Below are 17914 nucleotides of genomic sequence, written 5' to 3'. Positions count from 1 at the left end.
CTACCACCACCGAGATGATTCTTCCTTTTAAATTTATGTTTGTATTGCAAACTGGGCTATGAAAGTGGTTGTCTACTAGCACAAAAATGTGCACACAACACAGATATTGAAAGCCACTGCTGTAGAGTCTATCCCTTCTTTTATAATAAAACCAGAGAAATAGAATTATTCATTTAAAACAGTGAAATTTAAAAATGAATCCTCCAAAACTATGAGAAAACAAAAACTGCCTCAGTCATAACAGAAAGTTAGTTTTAATTCCATAGGGATTCAGAATCAAGTTCCAAGTAGTATAGCTGATGTTAAATTACATTACTATGACCTTTAAAGGGGAGAAATTAGGATTAGAACTAAGACACAAAGCATGAATTCAGGGTGCTAGAAAGAAAATTCTGAGGAAAGTAACTGAAAAAATTTAAAAGGACATACTTAACCCAGACCATTCATCATCGATATAGGGTTGATTACGGCTAACATCCCACTGATAATCAGAAGTGGTAGACTGAGAAACTGGCTCAGCAGTAGACCCTTAAATGAAAAACGAATGCAACAAAATTAAAAATGGAATTTCCTAAGGATGTTTCATAACAATAGTTCTATACTTTGCACATGGACCTTATTTCTCCTAAAAGGAAAAATTCAGACATAGCAAAAGAGTTAAATTAAAAGGAAAAGGAAAATTGAGGGCAATTTTAAATTAAGTATGATAATAACTAGATCTAATTCAACACCACCACTCATACCAATCAGAGTCTGATTTTTGTTATCTGTAAATGTCAAAATTTTGAAAACAAGCTTAAAGGTAAGCAGTAAAGCACAAAATCTTAATGCTAGATGCTTCAGAGTATGCATACATCCTGAGAAAAATGATTAGAAAATGTTTGAGTCTGCTCAACGTTTAGGCCATAGAAAGTTAAAGAAACAGGATTAACCAGAGAGGTGAGACAGAGAAAAGTCAGAGAGACAAGAGCTGCTCGAAGTTGAGAGTTAAGTTCAGGTACATTTAAAAGAACAGAATATTATTTTCTAAGTTGGTTGTTTTTTCTTAGAGGGTAAGTGAGAAGGAATAGGTGGGATGAGAGTTGGGGGTTACAAGGTCTCTTAGGAACCTGATGAAAGCAGTGGTGGCCCAATGTTCAGAACTTTATGTAAAAATTTAAATACATTTTGGGGCATAATAGTTCATGGAAGTAAGGTCAAAACCCATGGTTCTACGGCTACAAATTAATTTGAGAATGCAAATGAAAGCATTCTATCAGGCGCAGAAACACCTACACAGAAGACCTGAATCAGAATTTCATGTGTGTAAAGAGTCCTTAAGTGACTCTGATATTCACTTTGGATTGAGAGTCACTGACAGAAAAAACTGGTTAAGAAGCATAGGTCTCTGGTTAGTATAAATAAAAATAACAATCATTTCTCCCCCTCACAGTCTTCACTAATTTATACATTTCTACTTGCTTATAGATAGATGAGCTTGCTAGCATTTTGATGATTACTGTCTCATTATATACTCAAATTAGTAATATATTTCAATGTAAAATTTAGCAGATTACTCAACAAATATGGTAATATTTAGCATATATATTAGCCAATCAGCTACATAAACATAAACTTATCTCCAGTAGCCCCTACTGCTTTCTCTGAATGTATGTATATGTGTTATATAGTCATCAAATGAAGGAAGCAATTAACTTGCACTCCTGGAAATGAAATGTGGTTGATGAGACCATGGGTTAACAAATTGCATCTTGTAGGCCAAGTCCAACCACTGATTTTGATTGGCCCATGAACTAAGACTTTCATATCTATTTATTTGTTTTTTTCCCCTTGAGACAGGATTTCTCTGTGTAACAACTCTCTCTATCCTGGAACTCGCTCTGTAGACCAGTCTGGCCTCAAACTCAGAGATCTGCCTGCCTCTACCTCCCAAGTGCTGTTGTGCGCCACCACATCTGGACAGAATTTCATATTTTTTTTTTTTTTTTTTTTTTTTTGGTTTTTCGAGACAGGGTTTCTCTGTGTAGCTTTGCGCCTTTCCTGGAACTCACTTTGGAGACCAGGCTGGCCTCGAACTCACAGAGATCCTCCTGGCTCTGCCTCCCGAGTGCTGGGATTAAAGGCGTGCGCCACCACCGCCCGGCAGAATTTCATATTTTTAATGGTTGAAAAAAGTCAAATGAATCGTGTTTTGAAGTCAGAACACTCATTTGCCTATGTATTATCTCTGGTTGCTTTCTTGTTATCATGGCACAGTTGAGTTAATAGCTATAGCAGAGACAGTATGGCCCAAAAAACATAAACTACTCACTATGTGCTTTTACAGGAAGAGTCTGCTGGCCCCCATTCTAGGCTAATGTTCTAGATACCATGAAATAACATCATTAGCAAATGAAGTCCATGGGAAGCTATATGAATCAAGTAGTATAAATGAAAGTGTCCCTCCTACTTAAGTAATATTTGTTTAATATATGTAGCTTTTGCTGATTAATAAAAGACCTATCCATTTAAGGGATGCTGGATTGACAGTATGAATAATATGCATCAATAGGTCCTAAAACATTATTGTGTATGTGTGTCCATATTATCTGAAAAGCTTAATTATAAACTCATAATGAGTAGGAATGAATAGAAACATGGCAAATTTAACCAGAAGTTTGGTGGGGTGCACTAGTAACAAGAGCATGGTCCTAATCAAATGGTTCTCAACCTGTGAATTGTGACTCCTTGGGTGTGTGTGTCAAACGATCCTTTCATAGGGGTCACCTAAGACCACTGGAAAACAGATTATTTACATTACAATTCATAACAGTAGTGAAATTACAGTTATGAAGTAGCAATGAAAATAATTTTATGATTGGGCTCACCACAACATGAGGAACTGGTATTAAAGAGTCACAGCATTAGGAAAGTTGAGAACCACTGTCCTAACCTAAAGGGGAAGGCCTTGTAGGAGTATTTATGCTAATAAATTGTCAGTGGTGGACCACAGAATCTAAGTCACTGGCACATAAGGACTTGGGTGTCCCCTACAACATAAAGGCTTTTGTTACTTCATAAATTAATTATGTTGATAGCAATATTTGATGCTAATCAATTTTTAAAATAACAAGTGCTAAAAGTAAACAGAAATGTTTTGGTTAACTGAACGAAAGACTGTTTTCACATACCAGAGACAGCAGAGTTAAGTGTGAGAGATGCAAAAGAAGCAGAGTTCTGTTGAGAGGCACTCATCCCCCTAGCCACACTAGACCAAGCAGCTGGCAAAATAAAGAACGTCACTTGCAACCTTCAATTTGCAATGAAACTTGAAAGATGTACAGATTTAAAACTATGATAGCAATACTTAAAGATTATCATAAAAAAACAAAAAACCAATTAATATAGCAATAGCTATTATTTACTGAGTGTCTACTATATGGGTGGCTCCCTTATACACTGAGTTCTAATCCTTCTGTCAACCCTGCTAGGCTGGTTTCGAGCTAGCAAATGATTTACTAATACTTAGAAAACTACTGCTATAACTGGAACTTAAAGTCAGTTTCCAAGCCTACTCTTTCCACCATAAAAACTATGTCATTATCTATCATGATTTAAGCAACTACTCCAGATGAGACACCAAACGTAGTAGTAATTCATTACAATCAATCGTCACATTACTTAAATGAGGTTCATTTGGGTTACATAACTAAATGTCCATAAACTCCTAATAGGTCTGTCTGAACTAGTCTATCCTTATTCTACTTCATCATGCTGCCTTTTTATTATTTTCAAGATATTTCTCTAAAAACAGAACAACACTTAGGTCTATAGCAGCCTACATATATGTGTGGCTCTATGAGACTTTCTCACCTAGTTACATCCTAGGTATCTTAGTTTAAGTACATGTTCACATAATGACAAATCACCTAGCATGCACTTTTTAAGATGCCTTGTTACTCGACATGACTGTATTCTAAGGAGCACACACACCTCTTCATGTCTTCAGTCATAGCCGTTTTTCCTTAACAATCCATTGCAAACTTAATTTAATACAGTTCTCTTTCAATTTCAAAAAAAATCTTGAATCCAGCTAGGGAAGCCCATGCATCTAATTGCCTGCTTAACTATCTGTAACAACACTAGGCAAATACCACCTAATCTATGTTCTAATAGTGAAACTACATAGCTTCTGTAAGTAAACTAAAAATATATTACAAGGTCAGTGTTCCCACTACTAGTCCATAAGACCTGACCTTTTACTAAATATGAGAGAATACAACTTTTAGTATAGTAATTTCTCTGTTGAAAATGATGGTATGAATTTAGGGACTATCTTTTTGAACAAATTGTGATATTTCTACAGTTTTTGGACATCAAAGCGGGGAGGAGAGCAAACTCAGAACAACAGTGTTAGTGAATAAACTGCAGTTTGCTTCTTGAGGGCATTAGTCTTTAAAAGGGGTTGGAAAGCTAGGAGTAAAAGAAGAGGCTGTATTTTTTTTTCTTGCAAACTAAGAACTTCCTAGTATCCAATACTCCCCAAATTAAGCTAAGTTATCAAAAATACCTGCCATAAGTAAAACAGAAAAACAAAACAAAACAAAACAAAAAACCCAAAAAACAAAACACTGCATGTTTAAGCAGAGCATGGTGGTCACAACTGTATTTCCAGCACTTAGAAGGCAGAGACAGGAGAACTATACATAAGTTCCAGGCCAGCCTTATCAACAGAGTTTTCTAGGCCACCTAGGGCTACATAGTGAGACTCTGAGAAAACAAAAACCAAAACCAAACCCCCAAAGCAAAGAAACAATTATTTTACTATATGATGAATTATAAATCAATTTTATAAAGTCAACAAAACAGCATAAGGCCATTAGACAAATGGCAAAGAATAGAATAAATTAACTGGTATAAGAAACAGAAATGATCAATTAATTCATGGAAAAATTTCCAATTGCATCAGTGATTTAAAAGTCAAACAAAACAATTCATGCATTTTGTGCTTATCAAATCAAAGATTTAAAAAAAAAAAAGCTCAACTTTGGTAAGAATACGATTAATTGGCACTTACACTGTGGGTGAGAGTATGAGAATACTGACGATATGATGAAGACACTCATGTTCTCTTTAACCCAACTCATTCCCAAGAATCTATCCTAGACAAATACACTAAATGTAACATTACCTAAAATAGTTTTTAAAAAGTCAGTCTCCAATAATACAGAATAGCTGTAAACTATGCTATTAAATAAGACAGCACACTAGGCCATTAAGTAAACATGCTCCTAAGAGCAGGTAAAACTTTCCTTACAAATTAGGCGATGAGGAAAGGAACACGAAAATGCACATTCAATTCAGTTTATGTAAAAACCAAAAACTATATGCAGTAGAGAAAAACCCTGTAAATACAAAGACTGATTATAGCTGCCACTTGGTGGTGTGATAATGTTTCCCTTACCTATTTGCAGTTTTCTATATTTAATAAAGATTTCTTTTCCTATAACATATAAGCACATGTTGCTTAAAACGCAATGCCTCTCAAAAGGGAAACTACTAATTTTTGCCATTAAAATTCAAGGAAAAAAAATACATCTAATAGTCATTTTAATAGACTATAAAATAATATGAATGCTATAAACTTGTCTAGTACTTTTATTTACTATTTTTATTTACACTCAATAAAACTACTAAAATCTATCACATCTACTCATATATTGCATTTATGACATCACTAAGAATATACAATTACATCAGTTAGCCATACCGAGGAAAAAATATGACAGAGAATATGAAAACACTATATAGAGTAAATGATGTTATTCATGCTAGTTTCAACTTGTTTTATTCTATGCAGAGTCTGAGATAACTTAATTATCACTATAACTTCTGCATGGCAGGACTACTATTTCTCCTTTTTTTCGAGTGGGGTGGGGCGGGGGAGGAGGAGACAGGATCTCACGTAGCCCAGGCTATCCTCTAACTCATTATGCAGCTGAAGATGACCTGATCCTCCAGCCTCCACATTCCAAGTGCTGGGATCACAGGCATGCACTACCTTGCCCAGCTTAGCAATACTTCTATTGATGGTTTGCTTTCCGTCACCAATCCTGAAAAATCCAAGATGTCTCAGATTACCAATTTCAAATGAATAAAAAATTTCCCCTAAAAGTTCTTACCAATGCCAGAAAATATTGAACGATCACTCCAGCTCCTTCCCCAGTCTTTCCCATTGGCATTAGCATCAGCAGTGTCTGGAGTCCAAGCAGATGGCTCTGTTTTCCTCTTGCCTGCAGAAGCAGGTGGAACAGAGTTCCACTTCTCCTCACCTGCACTCATCTGTGAGGAGAGTTTTACAGACTTTTCACTCCAGCCTCCTCCATTGACAGTAAGATTTTCATTTAATCCTGAAGAAACTTAAAAAAAAAAAAGTAAAGATTAAAAATAGATACATGATTTCTTGTTAAAAAAAAAAACAGAACATTTTCAAGTTTCTATGATAACTCGGCTTACGCTTAAGTCCTCTCTTCCTTCTTATTGTCCTTTAAGGAGCTTGAGTATAAAAAAAAGTAAACTACAGAGATCTGACACAGACCCTTGTAAAGTTTGTTTCTGAGATAGGGTCTCACTATGTAGGCTCATATTAGTTTCATGGTTCTCCTACCTCTGCTTCTATAGTGCTGGGATTACAAGCATGCACCACAATACCTGACTAAAAGATCATTTATTATTAAGAGTCAACAGAAGGTTAAAATGTAACATGCACACTAGTGATGTTCTCAATGGCAAACTGACAAACTGAAAACATGTATTTGAGTATATTCTGAATACTCACCCACTATGAAATGAAGACTTCTTAGTTACACGTTCTTTCTTTAAATATACTTTTGTATATTATATTATGTATAATGTCCGCATGTCAGAATCAACTAAGAAGTTTAAATAGACTCCATGGCATCGGCCCATACCAATTAAAGTGAGGACCTTGAGGACAGAGTCTGTGTGTGGACAGCTTCCTAGATGTGTAGCCAGGACTGAGATGTTTGGGCATTAAGGAAGTGTTAAGAACAAGCCTGAAATGAGAAGATGCTTCTCTTTTTCTGTGACACTTCTGCTTTAGGCTGGTACGCTGCTCTGCTTGCTTCAGTGATGAGAAATGAGTGAATTAGGTTATTTTTGTTTGTGAAACACCCAATAACTTTAAACTATATTAATTTATCACAAAATGTTTGATACCATCAAGGAAGCAGTTAAAATTTATAAGAGCTACACTTTCTAAGATTAAAGACTTTTTATCCCATTATGTCCATATTACACTCATGTCCAACAAAGATCCTTCTGTATTGGTTTAAATGATGTAAGCAAGAACCAAAATTGCACATAAATTATTACTGAATGTTTTTATATACAGGAAGGGAAGGAGCTAGAACATACTAAAACCAGAGTGTGAGTGAGCTTCCTTTTCCATTTTTCAAAATATTTGGGTTATGATCATATTAATGTAGAAAGTATAAGTAAGTTTAACCCCCTTTCTTTCCTTCAACATCATTCATGTAAGGAAAGAGACATGTATACAAGCTTCTATTTTGATGGGCCTTCAGTTTAAGTTACATGTAATTTCTCTCACCCTGAAGTGCAGAATCTCCTTTTCCAGACTTAAAGTTGCTAACTTGAACATTTAGATGAGAATCACCTGGGTTGAAATAGAAATAAGATTTATTTAATACTAAACAGGCCACTATACACATTAAATCAGGAGGAACATACAATTGTTATCTATAATAAATTGCTCCTTCAAGTGCCAGTTTTGACATTGAAAAAAGTGATTTTAAAATGTATTTCACATGTCCCCCGGGAACCAAGTCTCTAGTTACCATATTTTTAGTCAATTTAAATGTCTGAGTCCTGGAAAATTGCCTAATTATAAGTTATTATAAGCATTGCCTGTTATTCTGCAATGCTTCGAAATTCTGAAGGTTCTTTTAGGTAGGAACTGGAGAATTGAGCTCTGAAATTGGATTCAACTTTGCCTCATCTCAACATGAGCTGCCTTTTCAATAATCCCAGAAGCAAGCATGTCAATTTAAGAATAGCATTGCCAGATTTGGGATTATAACAGGAAATATGGCAAAAAATGAGAATTATATGTTCTAACATAAAAATTCCAATTCTCCGGCACAAAATAAGCATAATTATCACAATATACCCAAACCAAACCACATTAACTCAAAACATCTATGAAACACGAGGGGCGAAAGCAAGGCAGGCATGCCCAAATCAGAAAAAAGGGGTCACCGACAAAAATACTATAACTATTTTTACTATTTGACAGCAGAATGGATAAAGAGAACTCACTGCTGTACTATGGCAGTAAATCTCAGTAAATTAGCAAGCAAAGAACAAAAGTAAAAACAACAAGGTTAAGAAGGTGATCTGCTAACAACCAAGGAATAGAAAACAGGGAGGTCACTAGCAATGCAAAGTGCTACCTTCAGGTAGCTGTCAATACTGTTTGCACAGCTGAGTTCTTGGTAGGAAGAACATTGGCTCAATCATCTTTGAAGTTCTGGTCTAGCTTTATCAATACTTACAAAATTGCCAAAACAAAAACCAAACCAAAACAACAACAACAACAATAACAAAAAACTGGGGTGGATAGACAGAACCTGCACTAACCACAACATGCTTGTTTCATGTTGGAATGAAAGTGCCCAACATGCAGAATGGTGATAAATATTCCATTTAACCAATGTCTTATTCACTGTTAAGAAATGGAGATGCAAGAGGACTAGGGCAAAGCAACACACACGAGGGAAAGAAGCAACAACATTTTCTAATGTGACTCAAGGCAGAAAGGCAAATTTTAATTTAATAAGCCATTCATTAGGCAATAATAACACTGCTGTTATGAGGTAAACCAGGATGTGGTTCACAATACTCTCATGAAGAAGGGTATATCAGCACAATGATGTTAGCAGATCAAAATAGATTGTGACATAATATTTGTACATCTGACTTAAAGGAGTTTGATGTGATGTACCACTCTTATGTTCCACTAATATACCTTTATTCTTCTTGGAACCAACAGGAAATGATGCAGTTGTAAGTTGCTCGGTGGTAACTGTGATGGTATTTTCTATCCCAGGGATAGTTGAATCCAATGAACCAGAATCAGTCAGCACTTTATCACGTTTACGCTGTTGTCGTTTCTCTCTGTGACTAATTTTAGTTTCCCAGGCTCCTGACATAGCCCGAGAAAAAAAATGTTATTCAGTAAGGGGAAAACAAAAAAGTAGTTTTGAGGGGAAAAAAAATATGGGATGGGGCAAATATAATAAATTTAGATATTATGCTAAAAACCAAGAGTGCTGATTATATTAATTTGCCCTAAGAATTTATTCTAATCTCATGTTATTTTAGGCAAAAAAACTTTTTATTCTAGTTTTGTTTTTTTAATAAAATTTTTGAGTATGGTTTATAAAAAGTGACAGAAAGGAATTGTCTCTTATCTTTTTATCCTGTTGGGTAGAAGTGACAGGAGAGTGTTATATCTGCTACTAATACATGAGTTTAGGGTGTGATGATAATAAATGGCTTATTCAAGAATTTTGCACACAGCCTTTTAGGAATGGTAAATTTAAGAAAAATGGGAAACTCCAAACCATATTTTTAGGAAACAAAGACAAGATGAATGGCCTCTCAACTGCTCAGAATATTGAGCAAACATAAATTTAAAGGATAAGCACCATTGGATGCTTAAATGATTTAGATAACCAAAGTGTTTCTTAACAACATCACAGATCTTTATGTTAAAATTTATGGCAATTAAAAAGAGCTACATACAAGATTAAGTGAAACAAATGCAGCTTATATATACCATACACCTCAGTTAAAAAAATTTAAATATTTTCTATAGGCCTTCCCTGGCTCAAATACCTTCATCAACTTCCTTTCCATCATGGCGGGAACTGTTCTGCACTGCTTTAGCATCTGACTTTGATTTCTTCTTATTTTTCTTTGACTGAAATAGCAAAATAGAATGTTACTTATTATCTTGCTATGCTTTTGAAAAGGCAGTTGTCAGTAAAATACATAATGAAATGTAAGATGCTGACAACTAAAAAATTTAAGTTTGATTTAAAAAACAGCATATTAAGTGGCAATAAGAGGTTATTTATTGAGTGGTTACTTTGTGCTAATTACAGCAATTTTCTTATTTATTCTTTAAAAATACTCACACAAGGTATTACCCCATTTTAGAGATGAGAAAACAGAGGTAGAAATATTAATTAAATATTACACAAGATCCACTGGGTCACATTAAATTAGTAAATAAACTAAAACTTCAAGGTCTGCTTGGCTCCAAAACCACATTATGCTCTTACACATAATGTGTTTTATACTATAAGTAAAATACTGTAACATGGGGCTCTAGGAGCCATAAAATTAAAGCCCACTGCCATTTTCAGAAGAAAATTATGTACCAAATAATGGTTTGATTGCATAAAGGTGCACTGCTGGCAAACCCTATGTACAACAAATCAACCTATCAATTGTATAAAGCAGAGAATTTGGTCAGTTTCAAAGCAATGTGAAAAAAATATTTCAGACTGTGTATGTTTAACAATTTAATAGAGATAAAAATAGCAACACAAGATACAAATTCTGGAATAGTCTTCCAATTCCTTCCTGCTGATTTTATATTGTTCTTTCAAAGGCTTGTCAAAAACTCCACATGATTTCTGCATTTAGATAGGTGTCTCCAGAAAAGAAACAACATTAACAATTATAGTAAGGTTTGGTACTTGGTTTTATTTGAGATAAGCTCTCCTTTATGCCAGGCTGACCTCAAATATAGCTGAGGATGACTTCAAATTCCTAAGCCTCTTGCCTCTTCCTCCAGAGTACTGGGATTACAGCATAGGCACAGTAGGATTATAGTTGTGCAACTACCACACCCAGCCTTAAATGGCTAGTTAAACATACTTTGTAGTCACTCATTTAGCTACTTATTGAGATTAGCTAGTCAATGAAGACTGATACAGCCAATACCAAAAACATTACGGAGAGTCCATAACAAATGTAACGCATCTTTACCTAGTTAAAATAATATTCTACAACAAATGGCCAAGTTTGTGAGTTTTAAATACTTAACAGATACACTATTTTACATATTCAGAAAACAATAAAGGTCCTGAATCCAATCCTCAGCAACACTCTGATCAGATATATATCCAAGGAAGTGAAATCATTCTATCAAGGGGATACTACATGCTTTCACTCACTGTGATATTTTAAGAGTTGGTAACATGGAAATAAAAATTAGAACAGAGGTCACTACAGGCTAGGAAGGGTAAGGAGAGATGTTAAGAGTGTGAATAGCAGGCACACAGAATTGGGGACAACAGCTCTAATGTTCTCTGGTACAGAAGGGTAACTACAGGTCCACAACAATTGATTATGTATTTCAAAACAACTTCTGGAAAAGATTGAAGGTTCTCACTAGACAGAAATGCTAATACTTAAAAAGATGGAAGATGCTGATTATTCTGATTTGACAACTACATATGTGTATTGGATCATATTATTCAACTCCACAAATAAGTACAAATATTGTATGTCAATAAAAAAACAAGCAAACAAAAAACAACCGGCCTTTTCTTGAATAGTCTCCACACAACCAAGATTTATAAGCTATTTGCTAAGTGTCACATGTTATTTTGGAAGCTTAGAGAACTGAATAAAGATTTCAGTGGACATCAGCTGTGCCAAAATCTAATGGGTGAAATACACAAGTAAACAGATATTAGGAGAAATTCTCATCGTCAAGGCCTACCTTTCCCTTTTATTGAAAATATTTTTTTCATACAATATATCCTGATTAGTTTCCTCTCTCTTTTCTCCTCCAAGTTCCTCCTCATTTCCCCTCCCATACAGATCCATTCCCTTTGTCTCTCATTAGAAAAGAACAGGCTTTAAGAGATAACAAAACATAACAAACCAACAGAAGGAAGAGCCCAAGAGAAGGTTTAAGAATCAAGAGACCTACTTGTTTACAGACTCAAGAGTAGGGGCTACTTTTTAAATGCTTATCTCCCAGCAAATCTATACTAGAGCATTCACCTTCATTTCTAAAAAACCTACAGACGTGGTGCTTGGGTGAGAGTTCAGTGGGTAAAGTGCCTGCTATGCAAGCATGAGGGCCCGAGTCCAGACCTCCAGCACCTAGGTAAAAGCTGAGTGCAATGGCATGTGGCAGACCTCAAGAGCTGGCTACCCAGCCAATCTAGCCAAACAGAAAGCTCCAGTTTTAATGAGACCTTGCATCAAAAAATACAGTGGAGTGGCTAAGAGGTGATTCAGTGGTTAAGAGTACTTGCTACTCTTGCAGTGGATCTGGATTTTGGTTCCAGAATCCACACGGAAGCTCACAACTTCCTTGAACTCCAGTTCCAGAGGATCTGACACCCTCTTCTGGCATCCTCGAATTTCTGCATGCACAAGGTGCGCATAAACTCATAAAAGCAAATATGCAATATACATAAATACCTAAAAAAAAATAGTGAGAAAAAGTGATCGAACAAGACCATCCTAATGTCAACCTCTGGTCTCCATACATGTTCACACAGGCAAGAATACATGTACTCATACATACATGCATGCAAACACACATATGTAGATGTTTTCTACCACCTGCAAAATCCAGCTTCCTTGTATAATATATAAAAGGCCTTTTATAGAGATTTCAACTGCATTTCTAGTCCTTTACTCACACATACAAATATCTGGTTGTAAGACTTATTTTTACAAACATTCTTGTCTTTGTCTAAGCTGCATGAATCTCAACAAAGTGTTAAAGCTAGTGTTAGGGTGACTGTTTTTGTCTCCTGATGTTCAATGTCAGATACCTGTACTAACTTTTGGACACAGCTCAAGTTCCACTTCATTTGCTCCATTTCCATTACATCCCCCACCACAGTCATATTCTCCCTGGGCCTCCAACCCATCACCTGTGCTGAGGATTGGCTTCAGGACCTTTACTGTTTTCTGAATATATAAAATAGTCTATCTGTTAAGTATTTACAAACTCGGCCATCTGCTATAGAATATTACTTTAACTAGGCAAAGATGCGTTACATTTGTTGATGCTGCAGAATATTACTTTAACTGTGTAAAGGTGTGTTACTTTTGTTTATGCTGCATTTGCTTAATGATGTAAGGATATGTGTTTAATTATGTAAAGATTATTTGCATCTGTTTCACCTTGCCTGCCTAAGACACCTGATTGGTCTAATAAAGAGCTGAATGGCCAATAGCTAGGCAGAGAAAGGATGAATAGGAGAAATCTAGGCTTGAAAAGAATGAGAACAAGGAGGAGGAAGAGGGAATGAGGGACATGCCCAGGGCAAGAAACCAGGCAGACACCAGCCAACTAGACATAGAGAAGCAGTAAAAGATATACAGAAGTAAAAGGTAATAAGCCGCAAGGCAAAAGGTAGATAAAGAGAAACAGATTAAGTTAAAAAAGCTAGCCAGAAACAGGCCTTAGGCTGAGCACTCAAAACTAATAAGAGCTGGTGGTGGCCCAAAAGAAAAAGCCTGGCACCCTCCTGATTTCTAATATTGCTTTAACTTTCTGTGTGCAAGTAGTCAGTTTTTCTAGCAACACATTTTTTGGTTTCAAAAATTTCCTTAGGAGTTACCCAAAATATGCAAACAAGTAGTTTCAACATTCAATTGTAAATCCAGGTAAACTTACTTAACTTAAAGTGTGTATACATTTGAAAAACAGCTATGACTTGTAAAGCTCTGATTTAAACTATAATTTCTAAGATGCATTATACAAGGAAAACCACAAATGTAAGCAAGTAAGCACTCTGCATTCAGGAGGCACTCTGCATTCAGGAGGCATTCAGCATTGTTACAAGTTGTTCTAGTTGATGCTTATTTCAATGTATGCTGCTTTGGAATTATTTTGTTTGGTGACATTCTCAAACCTCTTGGTCAGAGAATACTCTTAGACACTAAGGTATTACTTATTTAATTATGCTAATGCATTTAAAAATAATCACAACTGAGCGGTGGTGGCGCACACCTTTAATCCCAGCACTTGGGAGGCAGAGCCAGGCGGATCTCTGTGAGTTTGAGGCCAGCCTGGGCTACCAAGTGAGTTCCAGGAAAGGCACAAAGCTACACAGAGAAACCCTGTCTCGAAAAACAAAAAACAAAAAACAACCACAACTATCTATGTACATAATTATATCTACATAGTAATATTTTTCAAAACAAAATGACGTTTGTGAGAACAGCATTATATATATTTCAAATATCTTTAATTTAACTATCTACTTCTTTGTCCAACTTCTTGAGATAAGTTGTTTTGATTGTGGCACATGAAGAAAATCCAGAGATGTTCACAAATATGTGTGTTAAGTTTTATTTTGTGGTGCTGGGGGTTAAATCCAGGGTCCTGTTCATGATAGGCAAATGATCTATTACTGAGCTATATCACTGGCCCACACAGAGATATATCCAATGGAGAACAGAGGGGAAATTTTCTCTCTGCAAACAATTTTGAGCATCCTCCCTTGGCATTCCACTAGATAAGTTTCCACGGTTAGAAATGATTGGAAGGAAAAGAGAAATAATGAATAATTATTAAGATGTGAGATTTCTTTTTTCATTTTTATTTATTTTTCTATTATCAGCTTGATACAGTATAAATTCTTATTCTAATAGTGATAGTGAAATGTTTCATTGAGGCTTGCCCAGTAATTGAGTAAAACCAAAACTTATAAGCCACAGTCATCCTAGGGTCCCCCCTGCTATATAGCCTCTCTGGTTCTGTGGGTTGCAGTCTGATTGTTCTTTGCTTTATATCTAGTATCCATTTATGAGTGAGTACATACCATGTTTGTCTTTCTGGGTTTGGGTTACCTCACTCAGGATGATATTTTCTAGTTCCATCAATTTGTCTGCAAATTTCATGCTGTCATTGTTTTTCTATGCTGTGTAGTACTCCATCGTGTATATGTACCACATTTTCTTAATCCATTCTTCAGTTAATGGGCATCTAGGTTGATTCCAGGTTCTGGCTATTACAAATAGTGGTTCCTCCCCCCCCCCCCCCCCCCCCCCCCCCCCCCCCGACAGGGTTTCTCTGTGTAGCTTTGGTGCTTTTCCTGGAACTCGCTCTGTAACCCAGGCTGGCCTTCACGGAGATCCACCTGCCTCTGCCTCCAGAGTGCTGGGATTAAAGGCGTGCGCCACCACTGCCCAGCAAAGGTTTACACTACCATACCTGGCCTATATATTACTTTGTAATATATGTGTTGGTCAACTACAAAATAATGGTTAAGTTACACACTTTTGTTTTGTTTTGTTTTGTTTTTCGAGTCAAGGTTTCTCTGTGTAGTTTTGGTGCCTGTCCTGGATCTCGCTCTGTAGACCAGGCTGGCCTCGAACTCACAGAGATCCACCTGGCTCTGCCTCCTGAGTGCTGGGATTAAAGGCGTGCGCCACCACTGCCTGGCTACAAATTTTATTTAATGTTAAGATATTCCATCATAGGTTTTTTTTTCCGCCCCCAAGACAGGGTCTCATGTAGCTTAAGCTAGGCTCAAATTGAACTATTTACTTAGCTCAGGTGAAATTGCCCTTGAATTTCTGATTCTCTGCTTCCAATTCCCAAATTCTGGCATGAAAAATATGTTCCACTGTCTTGGTTAGTTAGGGTTTCTATTGCTGTAAAGAGACGCAACGATCATGGCAATTCTTATAAAGGAAACATTTAAATGGGCTAGCTTACAGTTCAGGTTTACTCCACTATCACTGTGGCAGGTGCCATGAAGGAGCTGAGAGTTCTCCATCTTGATTAGCAGGCAACAGGAAGTGAACTGTGTCCCACACTGGGTGTAGCTTGAGCATATGAGGCCTCAAGCCTATCCCCAAAGTGACACACTTTCTCCAACAAGGCCACCTCCTAATAGTGCCACTCTCTATGAACCAACCTATGGGAGCCAATTACATTCAAACCACCATATTCACCATTTTGGACTCTTTTTTTAAAAAGTCATATTTATAATACCACTAGTGATGTCATCGTAAATTCTTTAAGTACTGTAAGTTAACATCATGGTAGTAAATCTAAATCTTTCAAATTTCTAATTTTTATTTGACAACAAAGTCCTTTTATCATTGGGAATAAACACACTCTTGTTTTCCTTGACATGATGGGATCATTTTGTTTATTCCTGAGAAAATGCCTACAGATACCCAAGTCTGAAAAGCCAATGCAGTATATCAATCAATATTTCAAAGGAAAACAGAACAACTTGTACAGCTCATTGTACAAGTGTTTTTCCTTAAGATAATCGTTCCTCAGTATGCATGCAGTATACCTTTATACAGTCACATTTCACCATGCAGAATAGTTAAAAATCAAGAACTTTAAGATTTAGGGCTGGCAAGATGGCTCATCAGGTAAAGGTACTTGCTGCCAGGTCTGACAACCTCAGTTCAATCCCTAGAACCCACAAGGCAGAGCAAGAGAATGGATTCCTCCCTGCAAATTATCCTGACCACGTGTGCCCACATATGTACATACACAAAATAAATGTGGTAACAAATAATACAGAGTAAGGGGGCTGGAGAGATGGCTCAGAGGTTAAGAGTACTGACTGGCAGCTCTTCCAGAGGTCCTGAGTTCTATTCCCAGCAACCATGTGGTGGCTCACAGCTGTCTGTAATGAGATCTGGTGCCCTCTTCTGGCGTGCAGGCATGCGTGGTGCAGACAGGATACTGTGTGTGTGTGTGTGTGTGTGTGTGTGTGTGTGTGTGTGTGTGTGTGTGTGTGTAAAGCTAACAAATACATAGAATTAAGATTCACAATTATTCTTGATAAAGCACTCTTCTAAAATGGAGCTGACAGCAGTAAGGACGAAGAGCAGCAAGTAGCTCAGTGCTGTTGTCTTGAACCATGGTAGAGTCAGCAATTTCACCCCCTGCTTTGGCAGCACCAGTGCAAACATCAACAAGGTAAAAAAGGGCAAATGTTTTCATTACCATACAAATAGTTTTGTTTTCAGGGACTAACCAAAGGGTCCCCAGGGCTCCTTTCTCAGGACTCACTAACCAAAATGAGCACTGCTACCCTAGAGAAACTGAAGAAATATTGTATTCAGCTATTCAAGATAAATAAAAACACCCCCTCACTGTTGCTTGTTAGGATGAAGTGATGTGAAAATATTTTGCTCTCTGAATACTACTACTTCTTATAATGAATGATACTAGGATTTCAGTGGATACAATTGACTTTATCTTTTAACAATCTAATAGTAACCAACCTTTATACATTTTGCTTATTACTGGTTTTCTAATTAGCAACTTTCAGATTTTCCTCTTTAGTTTAGATCTTTATAATCCTAGATACAAAATGGATTCATTAATCATAAATGCTGCCGACACACGAATTTACCTGGTTCTACATATACATCAATAAAAAAACAAACAAAACATATGCCTCTCCAATCTTGCTTGATCCCTCAAATGACTTTAAGGCTTTCTCCTTTAAGTGTGTCTGAATATGTTCATTTGAATAACATCCATGTTCATTTGATTCTCCCCCTGTAAAACTGACTTCCCCTTTCCAGTTACTGAAATATCACCCATCTTTAAGACAGTATTTTCTTTTTTTTTTTTTTGAGACAGGGGGTCTCACTACGTAGCCCCGGCTGGCCTGGAACTCACTATGTAGATTACACTGGCCTTGAACTCACAGAGATCTACCTGCCTTGGCCTAGAGTGCTAGATTAAAGGTGTGCAGCACTACCATGCCCAGCAAATCAGTCTTTTCTGGCTACCCAAGTAGGATTCCCTTTCTCCACTGAATACCTAGCACCAAATACCCTATTATACCAGATAGCTTCTGTT

General features: G+C 36.5%; 1 protein-coding gene across 5 annotated transcripts in view; it reads right to left on the bottom strand.

The window, feature by feature from the left end:
- Mtdh (metadherin) overlaps positions 1-17914 on the bottom strand; it is a 53127-nt gene that overhangs the window by 16329 nt on the left and 18884 nt on the right. For 2 of the 5 annotated variants that reach the window (XM_052747587.1, XM_052747585.1), the window contains exons 3-8: positions 9919-10003; positions 9047-9223; positions 7610-7675; positions 6162-6398; positions 3171-3260; positions 430-528 (exon numbers count right to left, since the gene is read on the bottom strand). In XM_052747587.1, coding sequence (XP_052603547.1) covers positions 430-528; positions 3171-3260; positions 6162-6398; positions 7610-7675; positions 9047-9223; positions 9919-10003 — 754 coding nt within the window. The remainder of the gene's footprint in view (positions 1-429; positions 529-3170; positions 3261-6161; positions 6399-7609; positions 7676-9046; positions 9224-9918; positions 10004-17914) is intronic. The other 3 variants (XM_052747588.1, XM_052747586.1, XM_052747589.1) reach the window with 3 other exon arrangements.

This window comes from Peromyscus californicus, unplaced genomic scaffold, assembly GCF_007827085.1.
Source record: "Peromyscus californicus insignis strain IS unplaced genomic scaffold, ASM782708v3 Scaffold_20__1_contigs__length_68692818, whole genome shotgun sequence".
NCBI classification, from domain to species: domain Eukaryota; kingdom Metazoa; phylum Chordata; class Mammalia; order Rodentia; family Cricetidae; genus Peromyscus; species Peromyscus californicus.
Note: the sequence above shows the minus strand (reverse complement) of the source record. Positions and strands in the feature narration are given on the sequence as shown.